Source organism: Cydia amplana, chromosome 3 (assembly GCF_948474715.1).
Source record: "Cydia amplana chromosome 3, ilCydAmpl1.1, whole genome shotgun sequence".
NCBI lineage: Eukaryota > Metazoa > Arthropoda > Insecta > Lepidoptera > Tortricidae > Cydia > Cydia amplana.
The window spans coordinates 21,367,238-21,389,386 of NC_086071.1; the positions used below are offsets into that span (position 1 = coordinate 21,367,238).

At 36.9% G+C, this 22,149-nt stretch overlaps 1 protein-coding gene and 1 long non-coding RNA gene across 2 annotated transcripts in view; one reads left to right on the top strand and one right to left on the bottom strand.

Annotated features, from left to right (window-relative positions):
- Positions 1–2,601, bottom strand: part of LOC134662764 (protein O-mannosyl-transferase TMTC1-like) — a 321,732-nt gene extending 319,131 nt beyond the window's left edge. Inside the window, exon 1 of the mRNA XM_063519052.1 lies at positions 2,217–2,601. Within this exon, the coding sequence (XP_063375122.1) occupies positions 2,217–2,500 (284 nt within the window). The 5' untranslated portion in view covers positions 2,501–2,601. The remainder of the gene's footprint in view (positions 1–2,216) is intronic.
- LOC134662862 (uncharacterized) overlaps positions 1–22,149 on the top strand; it is a 315,753-nt gene that overhangs the window by 219,070 nt on the left and 74,534 nt on the right. The gene's annotated exons all lie outside the window — the stretch shown is intronic.

Genomic DNA, 22,149 nt, shown 5'->3' on the forward strand with positions numbered 1-22,149 from the left:
GAATTCGAAGCTTGAATCCGCAAAAGGCACATTGAAACTCATATCCTGATATTTTGTGACGGTTCACTGGTATTTCGGATATGTATATTGTGTTGTGGCTTTGCGTGGCGTTATGTGGGGTAATCATATTCTGGGGTTCCCCAAGGATGCAACCTGAATCTCAATTTTACGATATTGGATTATTTGCTAAGAGTTACTAAAGCCAGGAAATTAGGAGGGGACAAAAAATGTAGCGCGCCGAACAAAACTTGCGACGAACGAAATAGCTATCGCGTGGGTTTTTACCTCTTATCATAATTACTCAGAAAAGATACTTCTGTTAAAACTTTTGCATTTTAGATCCCTCGGCAATGTCACTAGCTATTTTATACTAAAATTATACCTACTACTATGTTACTCGTATTTATGCAAGATAATGGACATACAACTGAAAATAAATGAAACCTAGACATGTTTTCGTGATTTTTGGAGTGAAAATTCTTAAATTCCGACGTTTCAGCTGAGTTGCACCAGCTGTGGTCACGGAAAGACCACACGGACGGACGGAGGCTGTGGTATTTCAGTGAAACTATATCGCGGTAGACCCGTTTGTGTAATTAAATATGTGTACAAAACGCGAGAGTTTAAAGTGTTATAAAATATACCTATGTTCATAAAAATATACCTTATAATTTTTGAGATACATGGTTGTGAACTTGTGACATACGGACAGACATACGAACATGTTGTTAGTTCTGTTTTGGCCATTTTATCAACGGAACCCTAAAAATCTTACAACGAGTGATTGTTGTCAGAATGATATCAAATTGACATCAATCAAGTTCGTATCATTCTCGTTATTTCCAAAACGCCACTAAACTGCATAAATGATGCCATGATGAATGGGCCCTATCACATTCTATCCCCCTTTCTCTAATGGGTGTTTAGGGAAGAGTGAGAGAGAAGCCTCGTTAACAATTGAGGCCTTTTGTAATTATGGTAGTGACACAGCATATTTGGGCTAGGGATGTGACTTGAAGAATATTTGGAAATTGAAACTCTTTCTATATTCCTTTAGACATTGGTTTCATAACTAGAAAAACCGGCCAAGTGCGAGTCGAACCCGCGATTCCAGGGTTCCTCCTCGACACCTCCCACATATTTTAACAATATTTTTGTTAGTCCTGACTCACGAATGAATGCAAATTTTTATTTTTTTATTTTTTTATACCAATTACACGGCTTGAAAGTTTGTTGGCGAAATACAGCACCCTTTCTTTTTTTTGTAGCACGGAACCCATAAATATTCAAAAATACTGATTATTTTCATGTTTCCTAATTTCGGGAATGTTCGAGAACGGGAACGTTGCGCACATCACTATGAGGGGATGGATGATGGGTGCGATTGGGTCCCGTAATTAATGGTTTTGAGATCATTACCACTAGTTTCATGGTTTGTAGCCTAACCACTTACAGCAGCGGCTTAGAGTTGTTAGAAACTATTCTTATTGACCTAGCGAGAGTGAAACTGCTTTCGTACATCTGTCCGATAGGTTTTTAATGGTATCAGATGATTAAAAATACACAGAAATTCAGTTACAAGCTAGGTAACGACAGGCGGTTTTATCGCTAAGAAGCGATCTCTAATCATAATTGTTAAAAAAAGTCTGACAATATCGTACACAACGCACAACAAGCCCCTTAGTAAACGGTACGTAAGCCGTCATGAAATATGGAAAACAAGTATGTAAATTGCTATTTTGACGGTAAAATATTACGTTTAATGTATAATACCTACATAAACATTATTTTTCAATAAAGTGTAAGAAATTAAATGAGCCTTTCTTTGACGAGTTTTCTACAAAATTCCTTAACCTTCACCGCGAATCTTAAGTAACACATTTCTTTACTGCTGTAATAAAAAAAAATATATATTCTCAAAAGGCTTAAGTCTTCACCAACACTAAAAAGGCTTCACTTTGAACAGGTAATTAGTAGACAGTTCCTGTTTAATTACTTAATTTGTCAATAGCCTCTAATTAACAAGTTATTATTTATTAATTACTTGCTTTAGATCAGTAGCGCTCCGGAGATAAATTAAATTAATTATACCGTTATGAAGATTAATTATGTTTTAAATACATATATGGTTAAGACGAAAGCGTCCGCAGGCTACATTGTTTGCTTTCTATCAGGCAATAAAATTGTAAAACAGTGTAAATGTAATCTAAACTCACCTGAATGTCAGCGTAGTAAGCGGCCTGTAGGACTTGTGGCTCCCTGGATCGCTCATCGGTGTGCCCCAGAAGTCATTTTTAAACACTGTCACGACCGTGTTCGTTCCCGTCACATCCCCGTTCGTCACTATAGCTGGAATGTCGTCATGAACGAAGTCACCGTTTAAACTATTAGAGTACGTTATAGCAGCTATGGAAGCTACTAAAGTGTATATCAGCCAATCGTTATTACAAATGATTTTTTTTGGTTCTTCGCGAACGGGTGGTAATTGCCGACGACGCATTTTGTTTTTGGTCACTTCACTTTTCCGTCACTCGCATTCGTTTTTTGATTGTTCACTTTTTCACTTTTGTTTATCACTTGCACTTGTATTATTTACTCATTATTTATTGTTTATTTTATCAAAAAGGCTAGTCAGAAATAGATATTAAATTAGGTATTTTTATTTATGTTACCAGCCACTTAAAACTCAATTTTGAAACATTCCATTTTAATACATAATTATATTAAAATAAAATGTGTCAATGATTATAACGAGGATGGAAACTATATCCATTTAACATGCACATTCGTCGTGAATTCGATTATAATTATTATTTACATAATAAAAATGCCTGCCAACTACTTATTTCATTTGATTGATAAAATACTACGTTAATACAACCATGAAATAATTTTCATCTAAGTATAATAATTATTTTTATCCGGTTCATATCAAAGAAAACAAACACTAACTAGGTATTTACTCGTACTTGTTTCATTTTTTATCCGGGTCATAAACAGTAGCGTAATGTCATCTCAAACTACAATGTACTTTGATCTAAACAGCGTTGCCGGAACAAACGCCCGGTTCACCCGGACGCTTACCCGGCCTGTCCGGGTCACGAATAACCGGGTGATATCATCCATCAAATAGACGTATCGTATTAACAACAAGTAACTGATCATTCGAGTACCTTAACGCAACGGCATAAGAGCTACCAATCATCAGTAAAGTGGTCTGTTAGTACAATTTCTGTGAACGTGAGATTTTCAGGGATTTTGTTATTTTATTTAAAGTACCTACTTATAAGAAAAACTTGTATTTAAGTAGCATATTCATCCAAGCGAGCTACCTACAAAATGCAAGATTTAATAGAGACTTTATTAAATAATTACAGTGCTAGTATTAGGAATGACATAACATAGGTAAGGGACAAGGGACGAAACAAATACAATATATGTACTGATTAATATAGGAGTATGTAGACTAAGTCCTATATTAATCAGTACATATATCGGGCCAAAATAATTGAGATGAAACGAGTATACATGAGATCAACTTGTGTGAGGAAAAATAAAGCTAATTAAGAAAGGATTTATATTTCATAGAGTCAGGCTAAGCCAACTCTGCAGCGTTATTGATAGCACAGAGTGTGCAAGTGTTATGTTAAACGTCATCATTTTATAGAAGTTTGACGTTTAAAATAACACTTGCACATTCAATAATAGAACTATTATTTAACTAACTTTAGCTTAACCTGAATCTAACAATAAGTCTACATTTGAAATTGGCACGATTATTGTAAAAAAAAGTTAAGGTTCAAAAATAACCCGAACGCTCGATGGCATACTATCTTAACAGTCAGGTGCACGCACAAATTATCCGGCTCTCTGATCCAGTTCATCCGGTTTACCCGGCTCATGAATATGTCATCCGCGGTGACCGATCTACATGCCCTTCCAATTATGTGAAAGCCATAGTCGGGCTTTAAACATATCAATTTGGTTTGACGATGCTTATCTATAAATTACCTACTTATTATTATTCTCTACGATGCGTAAATTTAAGTTTTATATTTACCTCCGAGGACGGCGTTGTCACCGTGATCTCGGAGAAGACTACGAGGACAACGCCGTCCTTGAAAATAAGTTAAAGAGGTAGATAGAGTAAAAATCGTGTTTAAATTTAAATCAGTACAATGATTTTTCCAGTTTTGAAAAAAAAAAAAAAAAAAAAATCAGTACCTATAACAAGCAACCTAAAGTGGGATATGCACATCCTGGAATTGACAAAAAGAGCCAACTCACTAGTATACCTAATACGGAAGACCTTTAAGACAATTGATAAGGCACTATTTCTAAAACTATATAAGACGTACATAAGGCCTCTACTTGAATATGCTTACCAAATTTGGAGTCCATACTTTCAGAAGGATATAGCTTTACTTGAAAAGGTGCAACGCAGAGCAACTAAGATGGTATATGGATTACGTAATAAGCCATATGACCAAAGGCTTGCCAATCTTGGTTTGACAACCCTAGAGCGAAGAAGACAGCGTGGTGACCTCATTGAAACATTCAAGATCATACATGATTATTATGACTTACCTGAACTAAAGGACCTGTTTGTTATGAGCAATAATCATCGTTTAAGAGGCCACAGCTTAAAGATTATTCGAGTTCCCAGTACAAGCAATCCTAGGAAGCACTTTCTATCGAACCGCGTCGTACGTGAGTGGAATAAGTTACCAGAAACAGTGATATGTGCTCCTTCAGTGAACAGTTTTAAAAACAGACTTGACAAACACTTAAAACAACAAAAAATGATCATTAATCGTTAAAAAAAACAAGTGCAGTGATATACACGCATCAGCTTTCAGCTGCTAGTGTATTAAACAATATAATATAATAATAATAATAATTACTCATCGAAAAGTGGAATTTTAAGCGATTCAAGGCATGACGGTGATTCAAATTTTGCTACCGCTTGAAATACAATATTTTCACTGACGCGAGGAAAATACTAACTGTAAAACATTAAATATAAAATACATATGTACGCTATTGAATATATATAATTTAAAAGTCATTTCCATCTGCCAGCATGAGAATATAACTCAAAATTTGCATTAACTTACTTAGCCAAAATTTAACTTTCTCATAAGTTTTTAAAGAATAAAGGGAATCTTTACGAGTTTTTACGAGATTGAGGTGTTTGTTAAGGTTTTGTATAAATTGGTTGGAATATGACGATGTTTGTTAATGATGCCAATCTTGGTTTGACAACCCTAGAGCGAAGAAGACAGCGTGGTGACCTCATTGAAACATTCAAGATCATACATGATTATTATGACTTACCTGAACTAAAGGACCTGTTTGTTATGAGCAATAATCATCGTTTAAGAGGCCACAGCTTAAAGATTATTCGAGTTCCCAGTACAAGCAATCCTAGGAAGCACTTTCTATCGAACCGCGTCGTACGTGAGTGGAATAAGTTACCAGAAACAGTGATATGTGCTCCTTCAGTGAACAGTTTTAAAAACAGACTTGACAAACACTTAAAACAACAAAAAATTATCATTAATCGTTAAAAAAAACAAGTGCAGTGATATACACGCATCAGCTTTCAGCTGCTAGTGTATTAAACAATATAATATAATAATAATAATAATTACTCATCGAAAAGTGGAATTTTAAGCGATTCAAGGCATGACGGTGATTCAAATTTTGCTACCGCTTGAAATACAATATTTTCACTGACGCGAGGAAAATACTAACTGTAAAACATTAAATATAAAATACATATGTACGCTATTGAATATATATAATTTAAAAGTCATTTCCATCTGCCAGCATGAGAATATAACTCAAAATTTGCATTAACTTACTTAGCCAAAATTTAACTTTCTCATAAGTTTTTAAAGAATAAAGGGAATCTTTACGAGTTTTTACGAGATTGAGGTGTTTGTTAAGGTTTTGTATAAATTGGTTGGAATATGACGATGTTTGTTAATGATATAGGAAAAAATCACGCTGTCTTTTGAGTTATTTTGTATTGTTGAGGTGGTTTTATTCCGCTTTACCACTCGTGTGAAGCCGGGGCGGGTCGCTGGTATATTATAAATACGCTTGTTGTATCAGAATAAAATGTGGCCTTGTTACACACACATCGTACAAACGCTGATCTTATTCACAAAATAAGAATAGAAACCAGCAAAAATTGCGCTCGCAATTAAGGCGATATTTTACGGAAACTCGCGAACGGGAAAACGAGCAAAACAGAAAAGCTAGTCTAGAAATATAGCCGGAGAGCTAAGTGCTATTGAGCTTTGCGTTTACAATTGTTACGAAACGGTACGTGCTAAAGTTGAATAGTTAGAACTTATTTTACTTATGTACTATGTATATTTTTACTGTTTAGCGCATTCAGAAATACTTTGGACACTTTGGCCACATTTAAGTGTTTCGTATTCTGATTAAAACCTGTTTTATTTTTATTTTTGTATAGATCCATTATACCCGAGTCTTCATTTTACAGTTAGTTTTTACAAACAATTTCAAATACTTAACATTAGACTCAAGATGATCACAGAATCAGATATTCTAAACCTTTTCAGTGAAGTTGTAGGTACAGCAAACTGCTTCGATTTTGATTTAACGTGAACTGTGAACGAACATAACGTTTTTGGCCTCTTACGCTTACAGATCTGTTTTATAGGGAAATTTCTTTTTTTTTTTGTAAATAACTATTTTAGAATATTGTATTATTTACAAATTTTGATGTAAAAGTCCCTAAAATGATTGGGTTGAAACATTTTCTTCTTTGATATTGTATTTAGAAATACGTTTGGAGCGTATAATTAAAAAATGTTACATATGAAATCCTTATAATGTAACCCCCTTATTCATAAATGTTTATGAATAACTCCATAAGTATATAAAACCATTTTTCCTTCTACTCGTATCCTATATGATCTGAAATAGAGTGTAGGTGTATTTTTATTACACAATACCACAAGCTAACAAAGGGCTTGCTCATTTGTCTTCTTCTTTGGTATATGACATCTATTTCAGTTTATTACATCAGTACTCTAATAAGAAAGCCCAGCCATTTATTTGGTCCATTTGGACAATTTACTTTGCCCACAGATACGAAATACTAAGCACTTTACCCGGGCCGGATATCCGGCTCATGAATTGAACATCAGCGGTGACCGTATGATTTAAGGTTCGGTCACACCGGCGTGGCGCTCAAAATAACGCTGTGGGGTGATTTGGTAAAGCCTTCTCTTCTTTATTAAAGTGATCAACTGCTGACCTATTTTAACTTTACTAAAACAATTTACTACAATTACCATCAGGTCAAATACGCTGAGAGTGATGTCTTTAGTATTCATATTAATTTAATAATAAGTATCTGATTGATAAAAATAGTTTAATTGATATGGGTTAGATAGTACAATGTTACTGGTGAATTCTCATTGTAACCGTTAAGACAGAATCTTCTGACGTTAGATGTTGCTATGAGCCTTTCTAAAGCGTATAAATAAAAAGAAATGAACAGAAAAAATCGCAATCTTCTCGTAGCTCAGTTGATTAAGAGCGATTGTACCGGTGTTCCAAAGTCGCATGTTCGAGTCGATACATTAATTACCCCATGCAGTAAATTTCCAATTTTGCTTAATTTTTTTTTTAAATGTTTATAAATTTTGACATTACTCGTTTTATATATTAATTTTAATACGGAATTTATACTGATCTAAGAGTCACTGCGACTGACGTCAATATCAAAATGCCATCAATTTGTAAAGTTCCAACAGTCCTTTTCTTTTTCGGTTCAATTGGACTGTAATATATTATCGTCTTTTTTGGGGATCGTAAAGAGCCCTTGCAGTGATTAATAACGTATTCTGTCTGTCGCAGACTCAAAAACGATTAGACGCGGAATCGGGCTTTTCAGAAACGGGTGTTTTTTGGTGCTGCTGTTAGCTTTAGATATAAGTATATTTTACAGTAGGTATACCTACATAAAACGTTTTTTTTTGTATAGGTACTTTATTTATGTCAAATATATAATAATACTGTGCACCATACAGTTATAAATACACAGAAGATTAAATACAGATTAAAAGCTACGTAACAACAGGAGGCGGTCTTATCGCTAAGAAGCGATCTCTTTAGTTAGCAGGAAACTAAGGACTTACAACATTTAACGGGTAGTGCCGATATAAATTTAATTAAAAAAAAGCAACAACGGTTGCACTCCGGGAGTGCCGATAGAAGTGAAAACTCACCTCATTATGTTACCGACGCCCGGTAACACGATACATACGTTTAGCGAAGGTATTCTATTTATTTATTATATACAGGTTGGCCAAATAAGAGGTATACACTTTATTTTTGAAATTTTATTCTATAAAACATAAGAAATATTAAGTATTCCTTGTTAAATATAATATGTAGGGTCAGCAATTACACATGGAAAATAATGTCAGACAAATGTCCACCTCTAGCAGCATGGCAGATGCGAACCCTTTTCATCGCGTTTTTCATCACTTTTTCACACATTTCTGGCGTTATCTCAGCGACAGTGTTTCGAATATTTTGTTTTAATTGCTGAAGGTTCGTTGGCCTATTAGCATAGACACGCCCCTTTAGATAGCCTCACAGAAAAAAGTCAGGAGCTGTTAAATCAGGCGATCTTGGGGGCCAGTCAATGTCACCGTTTCTCGAAATTAATCGACCGGGAAACGTTATTTTTAATGTTTCTATTGTTTCTAATGATTAAAACACGATGTTCCGTCGTAAAACGCTCCATAATAAATTTGCCGTATGTACACAAACTAATTTTCATGCAATAACTGTCATATTTACCGCCAAAATAAAATGGCGGCAAAAAAAAGTTGTATACCTCTAAGTGGCCACCCTGTATTATTATCATTCTTAAATAAGATCACACTTTTTCATTGACATGTTTATTTACATACTGCCATGACAACGTCAAATTATTTGAACATATGTAAAGAGTCTTGAAAAGGAGTCCGCAACATAAACGTCAAATAACATTGAGTTTTTCTTTATTGATTTAAATGCCATTTAAATTATGAGTGGCCACCTTACGGGGCTTACGTTCACGTGATCGCCTTACGCCCCTTACGGTCACGTGATCGCCTTATGCTGTGTCGAGATTATCATTTTTTTCCCACCTCAAAAAGTGCCCAGCGCCGCTAAAGAAGTTTTCATTTAAAAAAAAACTGAAGACGAAAACAAATAATATATACCTACATACTTAGTCCCAAATTTCCCAATTTAAAAATAAAGAGTAGTTTTTCTTACAACCCAGAAGTCATTTTTATTAACCTTCAATGACAAATATGACCCGGATAAAAAATATAAGCCGTTTATACGACAACAGTTTCACTCAATTGAATTTTTAGTCGCTATTGACGCTATTGTCGTATAAACAGTTTGAAATATGTCTCACGAAAGTTTAATATCGATAAAATATAAGCCGGTAAAAAATTCCGAGTATATCCAAGGCTACTTTACGATGTAATTAAGAACATTAAAGGTCTTAAATATTTATACAAATTTCAATGGAATAAGGTGAAAGTAAATACCTACATGTGTACGAACTTAACGGTACAGTCACCACACGGGATTGTTACGCCATTTAAGGTCCTAGCTAAATTGGTTGTCCCATACTTATGCTATGGAATGTCCAATAGCAAATAATAGCTAGAACCCTAAATGGCGTATATCTAATGTCAAATTAAGTTCCTTATTCTAATGTATTCACATAGACTGCAAACAGAGCTACAAGCACACTAAAACAGGTAATTTGAAATAAATTTCCATAACAAGTGACTCTTTTTCTCTGCTCTTGGGTGTACCTCTATTTTATTCACACACCGAAGTCACCCGATCTGGAACAAAGGAACTTTAATTAATGTAAAACCTGAACGCTTAGAAGGAAAGTCTAGTGTATTTTTAACTGAAAATACCAAAGTGCATACAGTTAAATGGCAATTCTTAAACCTTATTTCAAAGATATAAGATCCAATTTGCTGGCACATGATAAAAATAATGCTTAATTCTGGATGGAATAGATTGTGAACTAGTTACTTATTTATGGGAGTATCTTTTAAGATTAGTTAGACAACAGAATACGACGACATAAAATACCTTTTTTAGAAGTGAATTGAGAAATAAATGTATTTACATGGATTATATCGCGTACTTATGTACAGGTTATCATCATCCCATCAGATATATCGAAGCGGCCGAGGCGCTCAAAAATATCTAAACACGCACTCTAAAACCTTGACAATAGAGGCGTGTTCAGATATTTGTGAGCACCTTGGCCGCTCCGATATATCTGATGGCGACTGTAAGTACTTATTAAGTTTATTGCAGTAACAATAAAATAAGATTCCTAGCGGTACGAAGATAAAGAAGTACAGTCACCTGCAATAATATATTCCACAAAAAAGGCCGCAAAATTATCTAACACGATCTTATTTGTAGAGCCATAAGAGCGTGTCACATATTTTTGCGGCCTTCGAAGAGTAACATATTATTGCAGGTGATTCTACCACACAAGCCAAATTCATTGACCGTACATATTTTAGGGGTCCGTACCTCAAAAGGAAAAAACGGAACCCTTATAGGATCACTCGTGCGTCAGTCTGTCTGTCAGTCCGACCATCCCCCCCCCCCCTCCCTATATCTCCAAAACTAGGTACTGGGTCTAAAATTTTGAAAAAAAAAACAAAATAGTTGTATACCTATAGACGTCAGGAAAACCTGGGGGTGTGTGCAGTCAAGCGTGAGTCGGACTTAATTTTGATCCGACCCCTACGCATTTTTAAAGACATTTCATTCACTTTCCACATACAAAAATACATTATTAAAAATTGGGTAATGTACGGAACCCTTGGATTGCGAATCCGACTCGCACATGACCATTTTTTTCTTCGAACGTCATTTTACTATGTTATTACTGTTATTTTCATCATAGTGTACATATACGAGTAAATCATCCCTCTTTCTGCCTACTCCAATTATTCCCATTAATTTGTCCCGTAAATTACCCGCTCCCTATAATAGAAAAGCTATTGATACACCATAGCAATTATTTCTCAGGGTAGTACCCCCCCGCCCTTTCATACTGTTTGCAGCTAAAGTTGCTAAGTTCTCGCGTAAGCTACCAAAATCGTTGCAGACTTTTCTTGGTCTTCTAAAATGTAAAAATTTTGTGAGACATTATTTTAAACTGTTTAGACGACAACGATTTCACTCACTTAGATTTTTAGTCGCTATTGGCGACATGTAAGGCCCTTCGGGGGTTCTTCCTCAGGCTCGAGTGAGCCGCGGCGAACGCAAGAAGTGCAGCCGCCGCGTGTGGTAACATTGTCTAACACTGTTAAACGAATTTTAACTAAATCTGTGCAAAACACTTGTGCAGCTGACTGTACTAGTTCATATAATTATCCCCCCAATTATGAACGGTTGGCATCCACGTGTAGGAGTTAAGACTATTAGTAGGGTTGTCAGACGGTAGTATGTTTTGATTTATCATGAATTCAGATTATTAGGTCAGAACAGAAATATTTGATTGATTGAATGACAATTCAATAAGTATGTTAAACGAAGGTTTTCACAGTTAAGTAGCTAATTTGTTATACCAAGTTGATAATGATGATAAACAATAATACGGAAAAATATGTAGCTTACACGGCCGCTGCGTCGCCAGTCTCTTCTTTTGAATTGAACTTGGCTTCGCGTGTCTAGTGTGATAACCCTGAGTAATGAACTTATATTGATTGCAGCCCTATTATCCGCTGTCCGCAAAACTCGCGCAACAATCAATCACGATATAATCACATATATGTCCATCACAACTATGTGAGTGAGACAGTTATGCACGTGTATAGCGATGTCTCAACTCGCACATCTTGCGTCTAATCAATGAGTATTTTCACAAAGAAAAAAAATCTTTATTAAAAAACATTTCGTATGAAAATTGACGTTTCCTGCAGTAATGCTGTCGGAAGCATTTCTACAGCAGAATTTCAGTTTGAAATCCGGGCAGCAACATCGTTTTTGATATTTGTGGCAGCGACGCAGTCGATAGTAATGTCGCGCTGCAATACTGCAGTAATGCTGCTGACTGTATTACTGTAAGGCACTTGCATTCTCGAATAGATTACCCTTTCATTGTTACCTATTTAGAATTTAGATAATTACTTATTGACAACCCTGAGTGATGAACTTAGGTACCTACATTGATTGCTGTCCGCAAAACTGGCGCCCAATCAATCACGATATAATCCCATATTTGTCCGCGACTATGTGAGTGAGACAGCTATGCACAATATAGCTATCCCTCTCACACGTAAGCCGGTATGATTGATTATGGAACGGCGACAAACGACATGTTTTCATATTGTAAAGTTTGACAAATGTGGCAATAGATGGCATACAAAGCACAATTTTAATATTAGAAGGATGAGAATAGATGGCGTTGTATCGAATAGGATGATTTTTGCATCGTGCTTACCAATGTACGGTTAAATTATTTTTGAATAGTGGAATTATTTGTGGTTTTGTCTTTATTTTGACATTAACTTACAAAGAAGCACCAATAAGCTACCAAGCAGAGCTTAAAACCCACGACCTTCGGTTTGAAGGTCGCACGCCTTCCCACTAGGCTACCAATGATTACAGGCATCGTCAGATATATCGGAGAGAGTACAGGCACCTGCAATAATATATTACACACCGAAGGCCGCAAATATATCTGACACAATCTTATTTGTAGAGCCATAAGAACGTGTCACATATTTTTGCGGCCTTCGAAGAGGAGCATATTATAGGAGCATATTTGCCTCTCTTTCTACACCTGTCAACTGTGGGTCAGGTACTGCAGGAAAGGAGGAAGAGGAGCATATTATAGGAGCATATTTGCCTCTCTTTCTACACCTGTCAACTGTGGGTCAGGTACTGCAGGAAATCGTACAGCGCCATCCGTGTGCAGTATAATAATATATTCCGGACACTGATGGGGCTGCCGCGTTCCTGCAGTGCCTCTACCATGTTCGCGGAAGCCAGAATCCCTGACTTCTTTGCAGTGGTACGCGCACGCATTGCTTCCTTCTGGGAGGGGATGCGCCGCTCGCATAACACCATCCTCATGTCGGTGTGCCGCAACATCACTTGTAACATGTTTAGGCACTGGCTTTCAGTACATCAAAACGGAAACAAAAAATAGTAACAATTAACTATTTAACTTGTTTTACTTTGCTTTTATTTTAGTTTTAAGTTTTAATATTTAGTTTGATATGGGTGTACTATCTACTGTACGTGATGCCTGAAAATAAAACTTTATTTATTTTATTTATTTTATTTTTATTATTGCAGGTGACTGTACAACTAGGAGAAGGTAGTATTAACCTTTTTGGCACCACGCTGTATCAATTATGTCAATGTAAACTTAATTTACAGTACATAAGGTGCTACTTTCCCGCATTAGTGCGGGAATAAGCACTTTCCGTGCCTACGTGGAAAATTTAAAGGGCCATTTAGTCAGGTGACAAGCAAAAGTCACTAATTACTATAAAATATTTAAACAAAAATCAACCTTCTTTTCGTACTAATATGGTTCACTATGGCTATGAACATGTGGGGGTACTTAGTGACTTTTGCTTGTCACCTGACGATTTGTACTGTAAAACGTTGCACGATACACGTGCGTATAGGTAATTCGCAACTCGTCTTTTCCGCACTTGTATCGTAAACAACTATAGATACTTAGATTTTAATGATTGACCATTAATGTAATTTATTTCGTGTTAAATAAAATGTATCTCTCTCTCTCTCTCACTCAACAATTACTTATCTGAACATTTACTTTAATGTCTATAATAATAAGGACTTAGCTCAGATATTTGTGAACACCTTGCCCGCTCCTATATATCTGTTCTCGATATAACATAAACCGCTATGATTGATTATTGGACAGCGACAAACGACGTGTGCTTGTGATGTCGGCCATTTGTTAAAAGTAAGACAAGCGATTGATTGTTTTGCTTCGAACACTTAAGGTGTCGTGTGGTCAGCGAGCAGAATTTTTGAAAAGTGGTAGCGATTTTTTAGATCATAATATGATTGCCAAAAAAATATGAATATATTTTTTTATGTTTTTTAAGGCCTTGTTCTAGTAACTTAATCGATTCGAAACCCGATGAAACAACTTTTTCTCGATAGAAAAAAATCACGTAGGTCTAAAGCACCGTAAAAAATGTAACAATTTTTACACAAATATGAAAATAAACTGAAATAAATGTGGTATATTAAAGGAAAAAGTGATTAAGCCCTCCAGTGGTGAAGTCTGGATTCGAACCGGTGTCTTTAGCTATCCGAGCTAACGCCATGCCACCTCTTTTGAAATATAGTAGTGAGACTACTAAAAAAACTCAAAATATATAGATATAAAAAATATAGGTAATTTGATTTGTTCCCAAAGTTGTCAATATGAAAATAGTTAACCTTTATGCACGTACGGCTGTCCGCTCAGTGCTCAGCGAGCTGCGACCAGGGGCCCGTTTCTCAAAAGCTTGTAACTTGTAATACAAGTGGAAGTCCCTTTCTAATAAAAGCTGTTAAAAAGTGACATCCAGTTGTATTACAAGTTACAAACTTTTGAGAAACGGGCCCCTGTACCCGTACTATGAGTCATTGACGGTGTCAAAACTGACATATACGCTAACGTCTACGTAATTTACTTTCCATACATCTCGCTCACACTAATACGCGAGTACGAGCGAGATGCATACAAACTAGCAGACGCAATGCCCAAGACGCTATTGCGTTGTTCAACATATGTAGGGGTCATTATAACTGTTCAGAACTGCTAGAAAGTATTGGTTTCCGTGCTCCAACCTATAGAACACGAACTACATCCTTGTTCGCGTTGCCTGCCGCGTCGAGAAATGCTGGAGTCCGCGCTCCGCTTCGCAGAATATGTCAAATGTATAATAATAACCTGTTCTCGGTTGACATTTTCAACAATAATCGTGCAAATTTCAAACGTAAAGTAAACTTACTGTTATGATGCATTATGTACTTCCTTTAACTTTCCTCAAACTTTGCTTCATCTTAACTAGGAAGTTTTGGCCCAATATAATTATATACCATAAGTGTAATTATCTATAGTTCCTCATTTCGCTTATCCAATGTTATGTGATTGAATCTTGTCAGTACTGTAATTACTATTATTAATTATTATCATTAATGTACCAATATTAGTTTAGTATCTATTATACCACACAATTTATACCTCAATCCGATGACAATGCCACTTAAATATTCTTATAGTGGGAATTGTCCCAGGATGTAGGTTGCACTTATTAATGTATAAACCTATGTCCTCTTTTTGTATTATCTGCCTATGTCTGTTTTTTCCCCAATAAAGAAAATAAAAATAAAATGAAAAGTAAGTTACGATCTCAATAGCATTTATGTCAGTGTCAAACTGGTGGTAGCCACTGAAACTGAACTCACGGCGCCTTAAGACAAACGATTGACTGTTTTGTTTTTTGTTTCCTTCTTTGAACACTTAAGAAAGAGACAATAGTTCGAACGTGCCTTATCGATTTGAAAGGCTGTCTTATGAAAAGAACTATGAATAGGTAAATTAATTAAAATTTAAAAAACACGACTGCAGTTTAAAAGTGAACTGAAAAGCTAAAAATAATTGTTAGTTATGTCTTGTTGACACAGAACTCCATCCACATGACAGCCGACATGGGTTCTACTGAGCGCCTCGATTAAACCATTAAGAGCGCTCCAACAAGAAAAGTCAAAATAATGCAAAATTGATGATATTCCTCGATGACATTCAGTACTTTAGGGTCATTATTAGAAACAATGAGTACTTGTTACGGTAAAAGCGTCTTCTTATCTTTAGGAATTACTTTTTAAATATTGGAAAAAGGGCTTATTAAATTAGTAATGATTTTTTTTCTGATGGTTGTTTCTGAAAAACCGCGTGAAGCACTAAATTGTGAGCTCGTATTTGTAAAGGTTGAGAAGTTTACTCTGGTAAAGCGGGCTATTTTGTATTACTAATACCCTGTACATTAGGAATTACTTTTGACATTTTTCCTAAATACCTTTGAGAAAGAGAAAATCGAAGAAAAACAAACTCAATTTTCTCTCCGAAACAAGTGTCAATTCCTACGAAATTCTACTTAATATCGAAGTTATTTTCATACTCAAGCAATCTGCAGCGTTTGCTTATACTGATGGTATACATTAGTGTTTATGAAATTCTACTATAATTTTATGGCAATTTTTTGAAAACGACTCTAATATTACCGATGACGCGCGGTCGTGAGCTCAGTGCCGCGGCAGAGCTTGTAGAGGTAGGACGTGTGTCGGTCGGCTCCGCACGTTTTCAACGGCGACGACGAGGTTTTTTATCATTGTGTGCGGCAGGCGCCGTGTAAAATGCTATACTGTGTGCGTGACAGTGCGTGTAAACGGCGACTGAGAAACTTTGATCCTAGTACTGTGTATTTGGTTTTATAGTATAGTATGTAACTACCGGACAGCATTAAAGATATTTGAAATGATCTGATATTTTATAGGTACTAAATTAAAAAATGGCTGAATACAAATGCTTTTGATGACATGTCAGAATCAGAATATATAGGTCTGATGATGGAGCTGGGAGGTGGTCACCGGTACCAATCAACCATGCAACTAAACCACTTCGTGTTTCGGCTCGTTTGATTCGTCTCAACAAGATCTTTGACACAAGATAGGACTCAGGGTCTGATGATGGAGCTGGAAGGTGGTCACCGGTACCAGTCAACCACGCAACTAAACCACTTCGTGTTTGGGCTCGTTTGATTCGTCTCAACAAGATCTTTGACACAAGATAGTACTGAGGGTCTGATAATGGAGCTGGAAGGTGGTCACCAGTACCAGTCAACCATGCAACTAAACCACTTCGTGTTTGGGCTCGTTTGATTCCTCTCAACGAGATCTTTGACACAAGATAGAACTCAGGGTCTGATGATGGAGCTGGAAGGTGGTCACCGGTACCAGTCAACCACGCAACTAAACCACTTCGTGTTTGGGCTCGTTTGATTCCTCTCAACGAGATCTTTGACACAAGATAGAACTCAAGGTCTGACGATGAAGCTGGAACGTGGTCAACGGTACCAGTCAACCATGCACCTAAACCACTTCGTGTTTGGGCTCGTTTGATTCGTCTTAACAAGATCTTTGACACAAGATAGTACTGAGGGTCTGATAATGGAGCTGGAAGGTGGTCACCAGTACCAGTCAACCATGCAACTAAACCACTTCGTGTTTGGGCACGTTTGATTCCTCTCAACGAGATCTTTGACACAAGATAGAACTCAGGGTCTGATGATGAAGCTGGAAGGTGGTCACCAGTACCAGTCAACCATGAAACTAAACCACTTCGTGTTTGGGCTCGTTTGATTCCTCTCAACGAGATCTTTGACACAAGATAGAACTCATGGTCTGATGATGAAGCTGGAAGGTGGTCAACGGTACCAGTCAACCATGCAACTAAACCACTTCGTGTTTCAGCTCGTTTGATTCGTCTCAACAAGATCTTTGACACAAGATAGTACTGAGGGTCTGATGATGGAGCTGGAAGATTGGCACCGGTACCAGTCAACCACGCAACTAAACCACTTCGTGTTTGGGCTCGTTTGATTCGTCTCAACAAGATCTTTGACACAAGATAGTACTGAGGGTCTGATGATGGAGCTGGAAGGTGGTCACCAGTACCAGTCAACCATGCAACTAAACCACTTCGTGTTTGGGCTCGTTTGATTTGTCTCAACAAGATATTTGACACAAGATAGTACTGAGGGTCTGATGATGGAGCTGGAAGGTGGTCACCGGTACCAGTCAACCACGCAACCCTGAGTCCTATCTTGTGTCAAAGATCTTGTTGAAATGAATAAAACGAGCCCAAACACGAAGTGGTTTAGTTGCATGGTTTACTGGTACCGGTGACCACCTTCCAGCTCCATCATCAGACTCTGAATATCAGCTAGTGTCCAAGATCTTGTTGAGACGAATCAAACGAGCACAAACACGAAGTGGTTTAGTTGCATGGATGACTGGTACCAGTGACCACCTTCCAGCTCCATCATCAGACCCTGAGTATCACCTAGTGTCAAAGATCTTGTTGAGACGAATCAAACGAGCTCAAACACGAAGTGGTTTAGTTGCATGGTTGACTGGTACCGGTGACCACCTTCCAGCTCCATCATCAGACCCTGAGTATCACCTAGTGCCAAAGATCTTGTTGAGACGAATCAAACGAGCTCAAACACGAAGTAGTTTAATTGCATAATTGACTGGTACCAGTGGCCACCTTCCAGATCCATTATCAGACCCTGAGTGTCACCTAGTGCCAAAGATCTTGTTGAGACGAATCAAACGAGCCTAATCATGTTACTACATGGTTGATTGGTATCCGTGACCACCTTCATCATCATCATCAGGCTTCATCATCAGATGCTTAGTATCAGCTCGTTTCTAAACTTAAGATACAAATTAAAGGTTTTTTTATATAGCTAAAATAGTTTCACTATACACCATATGCAATGACGAAAAATGAAAATAAGCGAGTACCTAAGTAAGTACGTATAATTTCTTTCTAGTAATAATGACCTACATAAGCAGGCATCGGAGTTTTTGTCGCATGGTAAGACTAATAGCAAGCTATGGAGTCGACATTTGCGATAAATGTAAACTCTTATTCATACTCATACTCATGATTAATTTTATTTAATATGAGAACAGATTACTAAATAGTTACTACGTATATAAGTTTAATTTATTAAACCTCATTTGTTGCAATAAATGTATGTTTCAATTGGGCGAGTTGTACTTCACAACTCAAGCACACTATAGCAGATTTTTTATAGTCATATTGTAAATCGTTGTATGGCTCTATCCATGCCAAAATTGCAGCTATTTCTGGGTTAGGCATAATAATTAATTATGGAATATTCCTCAACGTATTTACCACATACAGATATAAATAACTACTACGTTTGCAATCACCAGTGATTGACACATGACAAATACTAACCAATTTTATCAGCGGTCAGTACCCACATGACATTAGGTCTTTCGCAGCGATGTAGTTTGTATAGTTGTATGTTAAAATAGTTGAAGTTATGAATTCATAATGTAATAGAAAAATATTTTTTTATATAATTCGACTAAGATAATATACACGACCGACCGCTCTAAAGGCATTTTAAGATAAATTAAATAAATGAGTATGAGTATGAATAAGAGTTTACATTTATGGCAAATGTCGACTCCATAGCTTGCTATTAGTCTTACCATGCGACAAAAACTCCGATGCCTGTACATAAGTATGTATATTTGCACTGGATTTAGTATTTTCGTACCAAATAACATTTTTAGGACTTTGATATTAAAGTACAGTTAGTGTTGTTATGATTGATTTCAATGTGCTTCACGATCGGATCAAGAATGTTTAATCCATCATTGTAGTGCGACCGAGGGAAAATGCGGCGGAAGGGATCGGCGACCTGAGATCGCGGGGCCTGCCGCAGCGCGTAAAATACCTAAACTCGCTCATCCCCGAAATGTAATAGCACTCTTAACATACAGGTTGAAGAGCGTAGGTGAGGTCGACCCCCCCTGTCTCACCCCGCACTCCAACCTGTACTCATCATCAGATAGCACGTCTGATTGAGATTCGGCCAATCGTTACTCTGCCAAAGGACCCGTCGGCGAATCGTTGTCGGCGAAACAAAAATCGGCGTAATTTTTCTCGGAATATCAATAGGGCACCAACTCAGCTATCTCTACCTCTTTATCGCTCGAATATGCAAGAGTGATAGAGAGGTTAGATAACAAAATTTCGACTCTCTCGTTTGCGGTACACCCATAGATTGTGACTTATTGTGGGAGTGGCGCCCCCTACGCACAGTTTCGCGTAATATTCCCTATTGGCCTGTTTTCTTTTGTCTTTTAGACGCAGCGAATATGGCATAGGTAATAAAAATTTGGATTAGTTTAAACTATATTACACATACGAATTCAGAACCCATCATAGGTCTACATATTATTTCGTCAGGTGACCACCAAAACTCACTAATTACTAAAAAAATATTAAACAAAAATCAACCTTATATTGGTATTAATACGGTTCACTATGGCTATGAACACGTGATGGTAATTAGTGAGTTTTGGTTGTCACTTGACGATTTGATAGCGTGACGTGACGCACGCGTTTGCGTTAAGTGTCATTTTGTATGGGATTTTGAGTTTCCAAAACGTCCCGCTTGGCGCGCTGTTCAAAGTCCCATACAAAATGACAGCTAACGCTTATGTTATTTGTGGCGAGAATGCCTCATTGTAACATTTTTAACTTAAGCAAGCAATAGAAGCAAGCAAGTAATAGAAGGTATTATATTTTTTATCCAGGTTATAAATTATTAACAAGTTTATTACCCAGTTAATAAACACTAACAATATATAGTCACCCTTCTGCATTCTATATTCTCTGACCCTAGGAAATGGGGCGAACGGGTGTTAGACAGTGTAGGAATAGAATGAGAACACCCAAGCTTATTCCACAACTAACTTACAAAGCGTCGTAACCGCCACACGTTGCTTACTACAGTACGACCTTTTGAAACTGCATAGGACGGTATTACTTACCGAAAGTCTTATCCACCGCACGCTTGTTACTACGTTACGCCATTTCAAAAATTATGTTGCGTCAGACTAGTATTTACAAACAGTCGTAAGTGTTACGTGTTTGTAGCAAAGTTACGATCTTTTGTAAGTAATCGTGTGGGGGATTTGAATATGTATTTACTGACGTGTGGAGATACACGGAGATATGGGCAGATACGTGTCGTGGGCTTAAAGCCAATTTCACAATACCTGTTGTATTGTAAATTCAGAACTGCATATCATGTATGCATACAATTTGACCATGTAAATTTTAGAGGATATAACCAAACGGAGACGCCTTGTCTGTAATTTTCTGTACAAAACAGTCTGCCGATTTTTGCGGGGGAGGGGCACGTCACATAAAGTAAAAGTAAACTAAAGTAAAGTAAATCTTTATTTCAGTACATATTTGATATTGAGCATAAGTATTAAACATAAAGCATAAGCAGGTACTCGAATAACATAAACCAAGAATAAATTATAAATGGTTCCTACACTTGGCAGTGCCTGTCCCGTAGGTAGCCGACACAGTTACGAGTATTCAAACGACATGTAGCGCGTAGTTAACATAATCAGACATAGATTATTGCAGGTTATAATTATTAAAACGAAACTTATTTAAAAAAATACAAATAATATTAATATAATCTATCATGCTATGAAGTTATATATTTATTTACAGTTTGAGCTTACTAAGGTGTAGCGAAATGCAGGTGTGTAAGTGCGTGTGTGTGCAAGTGAAGGGGGCGAGTTTGTTTGTATGTATGTTTTGTTTGTGTATAAGTAAATAAACTATGTGTTTATGCGCGGTATTTCTTCTATCTCCTCGTAAGATAGCGTATTGAGCCATGTTTTCAGTTTGCGCTTTAGTTATACGATTGAACAATCTTACACACACATAACGTAACATGACACATGACGTAACGGAACATGTACACGTAACGTAAAAATCGCCATGTCAGATAAACGTCAGTCCATACAGCCACCCGTACTGAAATATAATATAGTATCGTACTGAATATATTTTCGACAGAGAGGAACGCCTCTTAACGGCTACTCCGTTTGGTTATATCCTCTAAGATGTAAATAGAAGAATGTTGAAAATTATGAATTAACATAACTCAAACTTTCAAACCGGACTAATCCCAATACGGGCCTAGTCTACCCTCTGGGTTGGAAGGTCAGATGGCAGTCGCAATATATTTTTTTAAACAGCGTGGCTCCGATCCATGAGCCATGTCGTATCTAGCAAGTTTTTGACGTAACCTAAAGTTCGAATCAAGCCGATAGTGTCTGTGGTTGGGGTCACATAATCCGCCATCATGGACAAATTGATTATATCGCAGCCGCAGTTAAGGCAGGGTCGCTGTTACCCTAACTGCTGTTCCGATA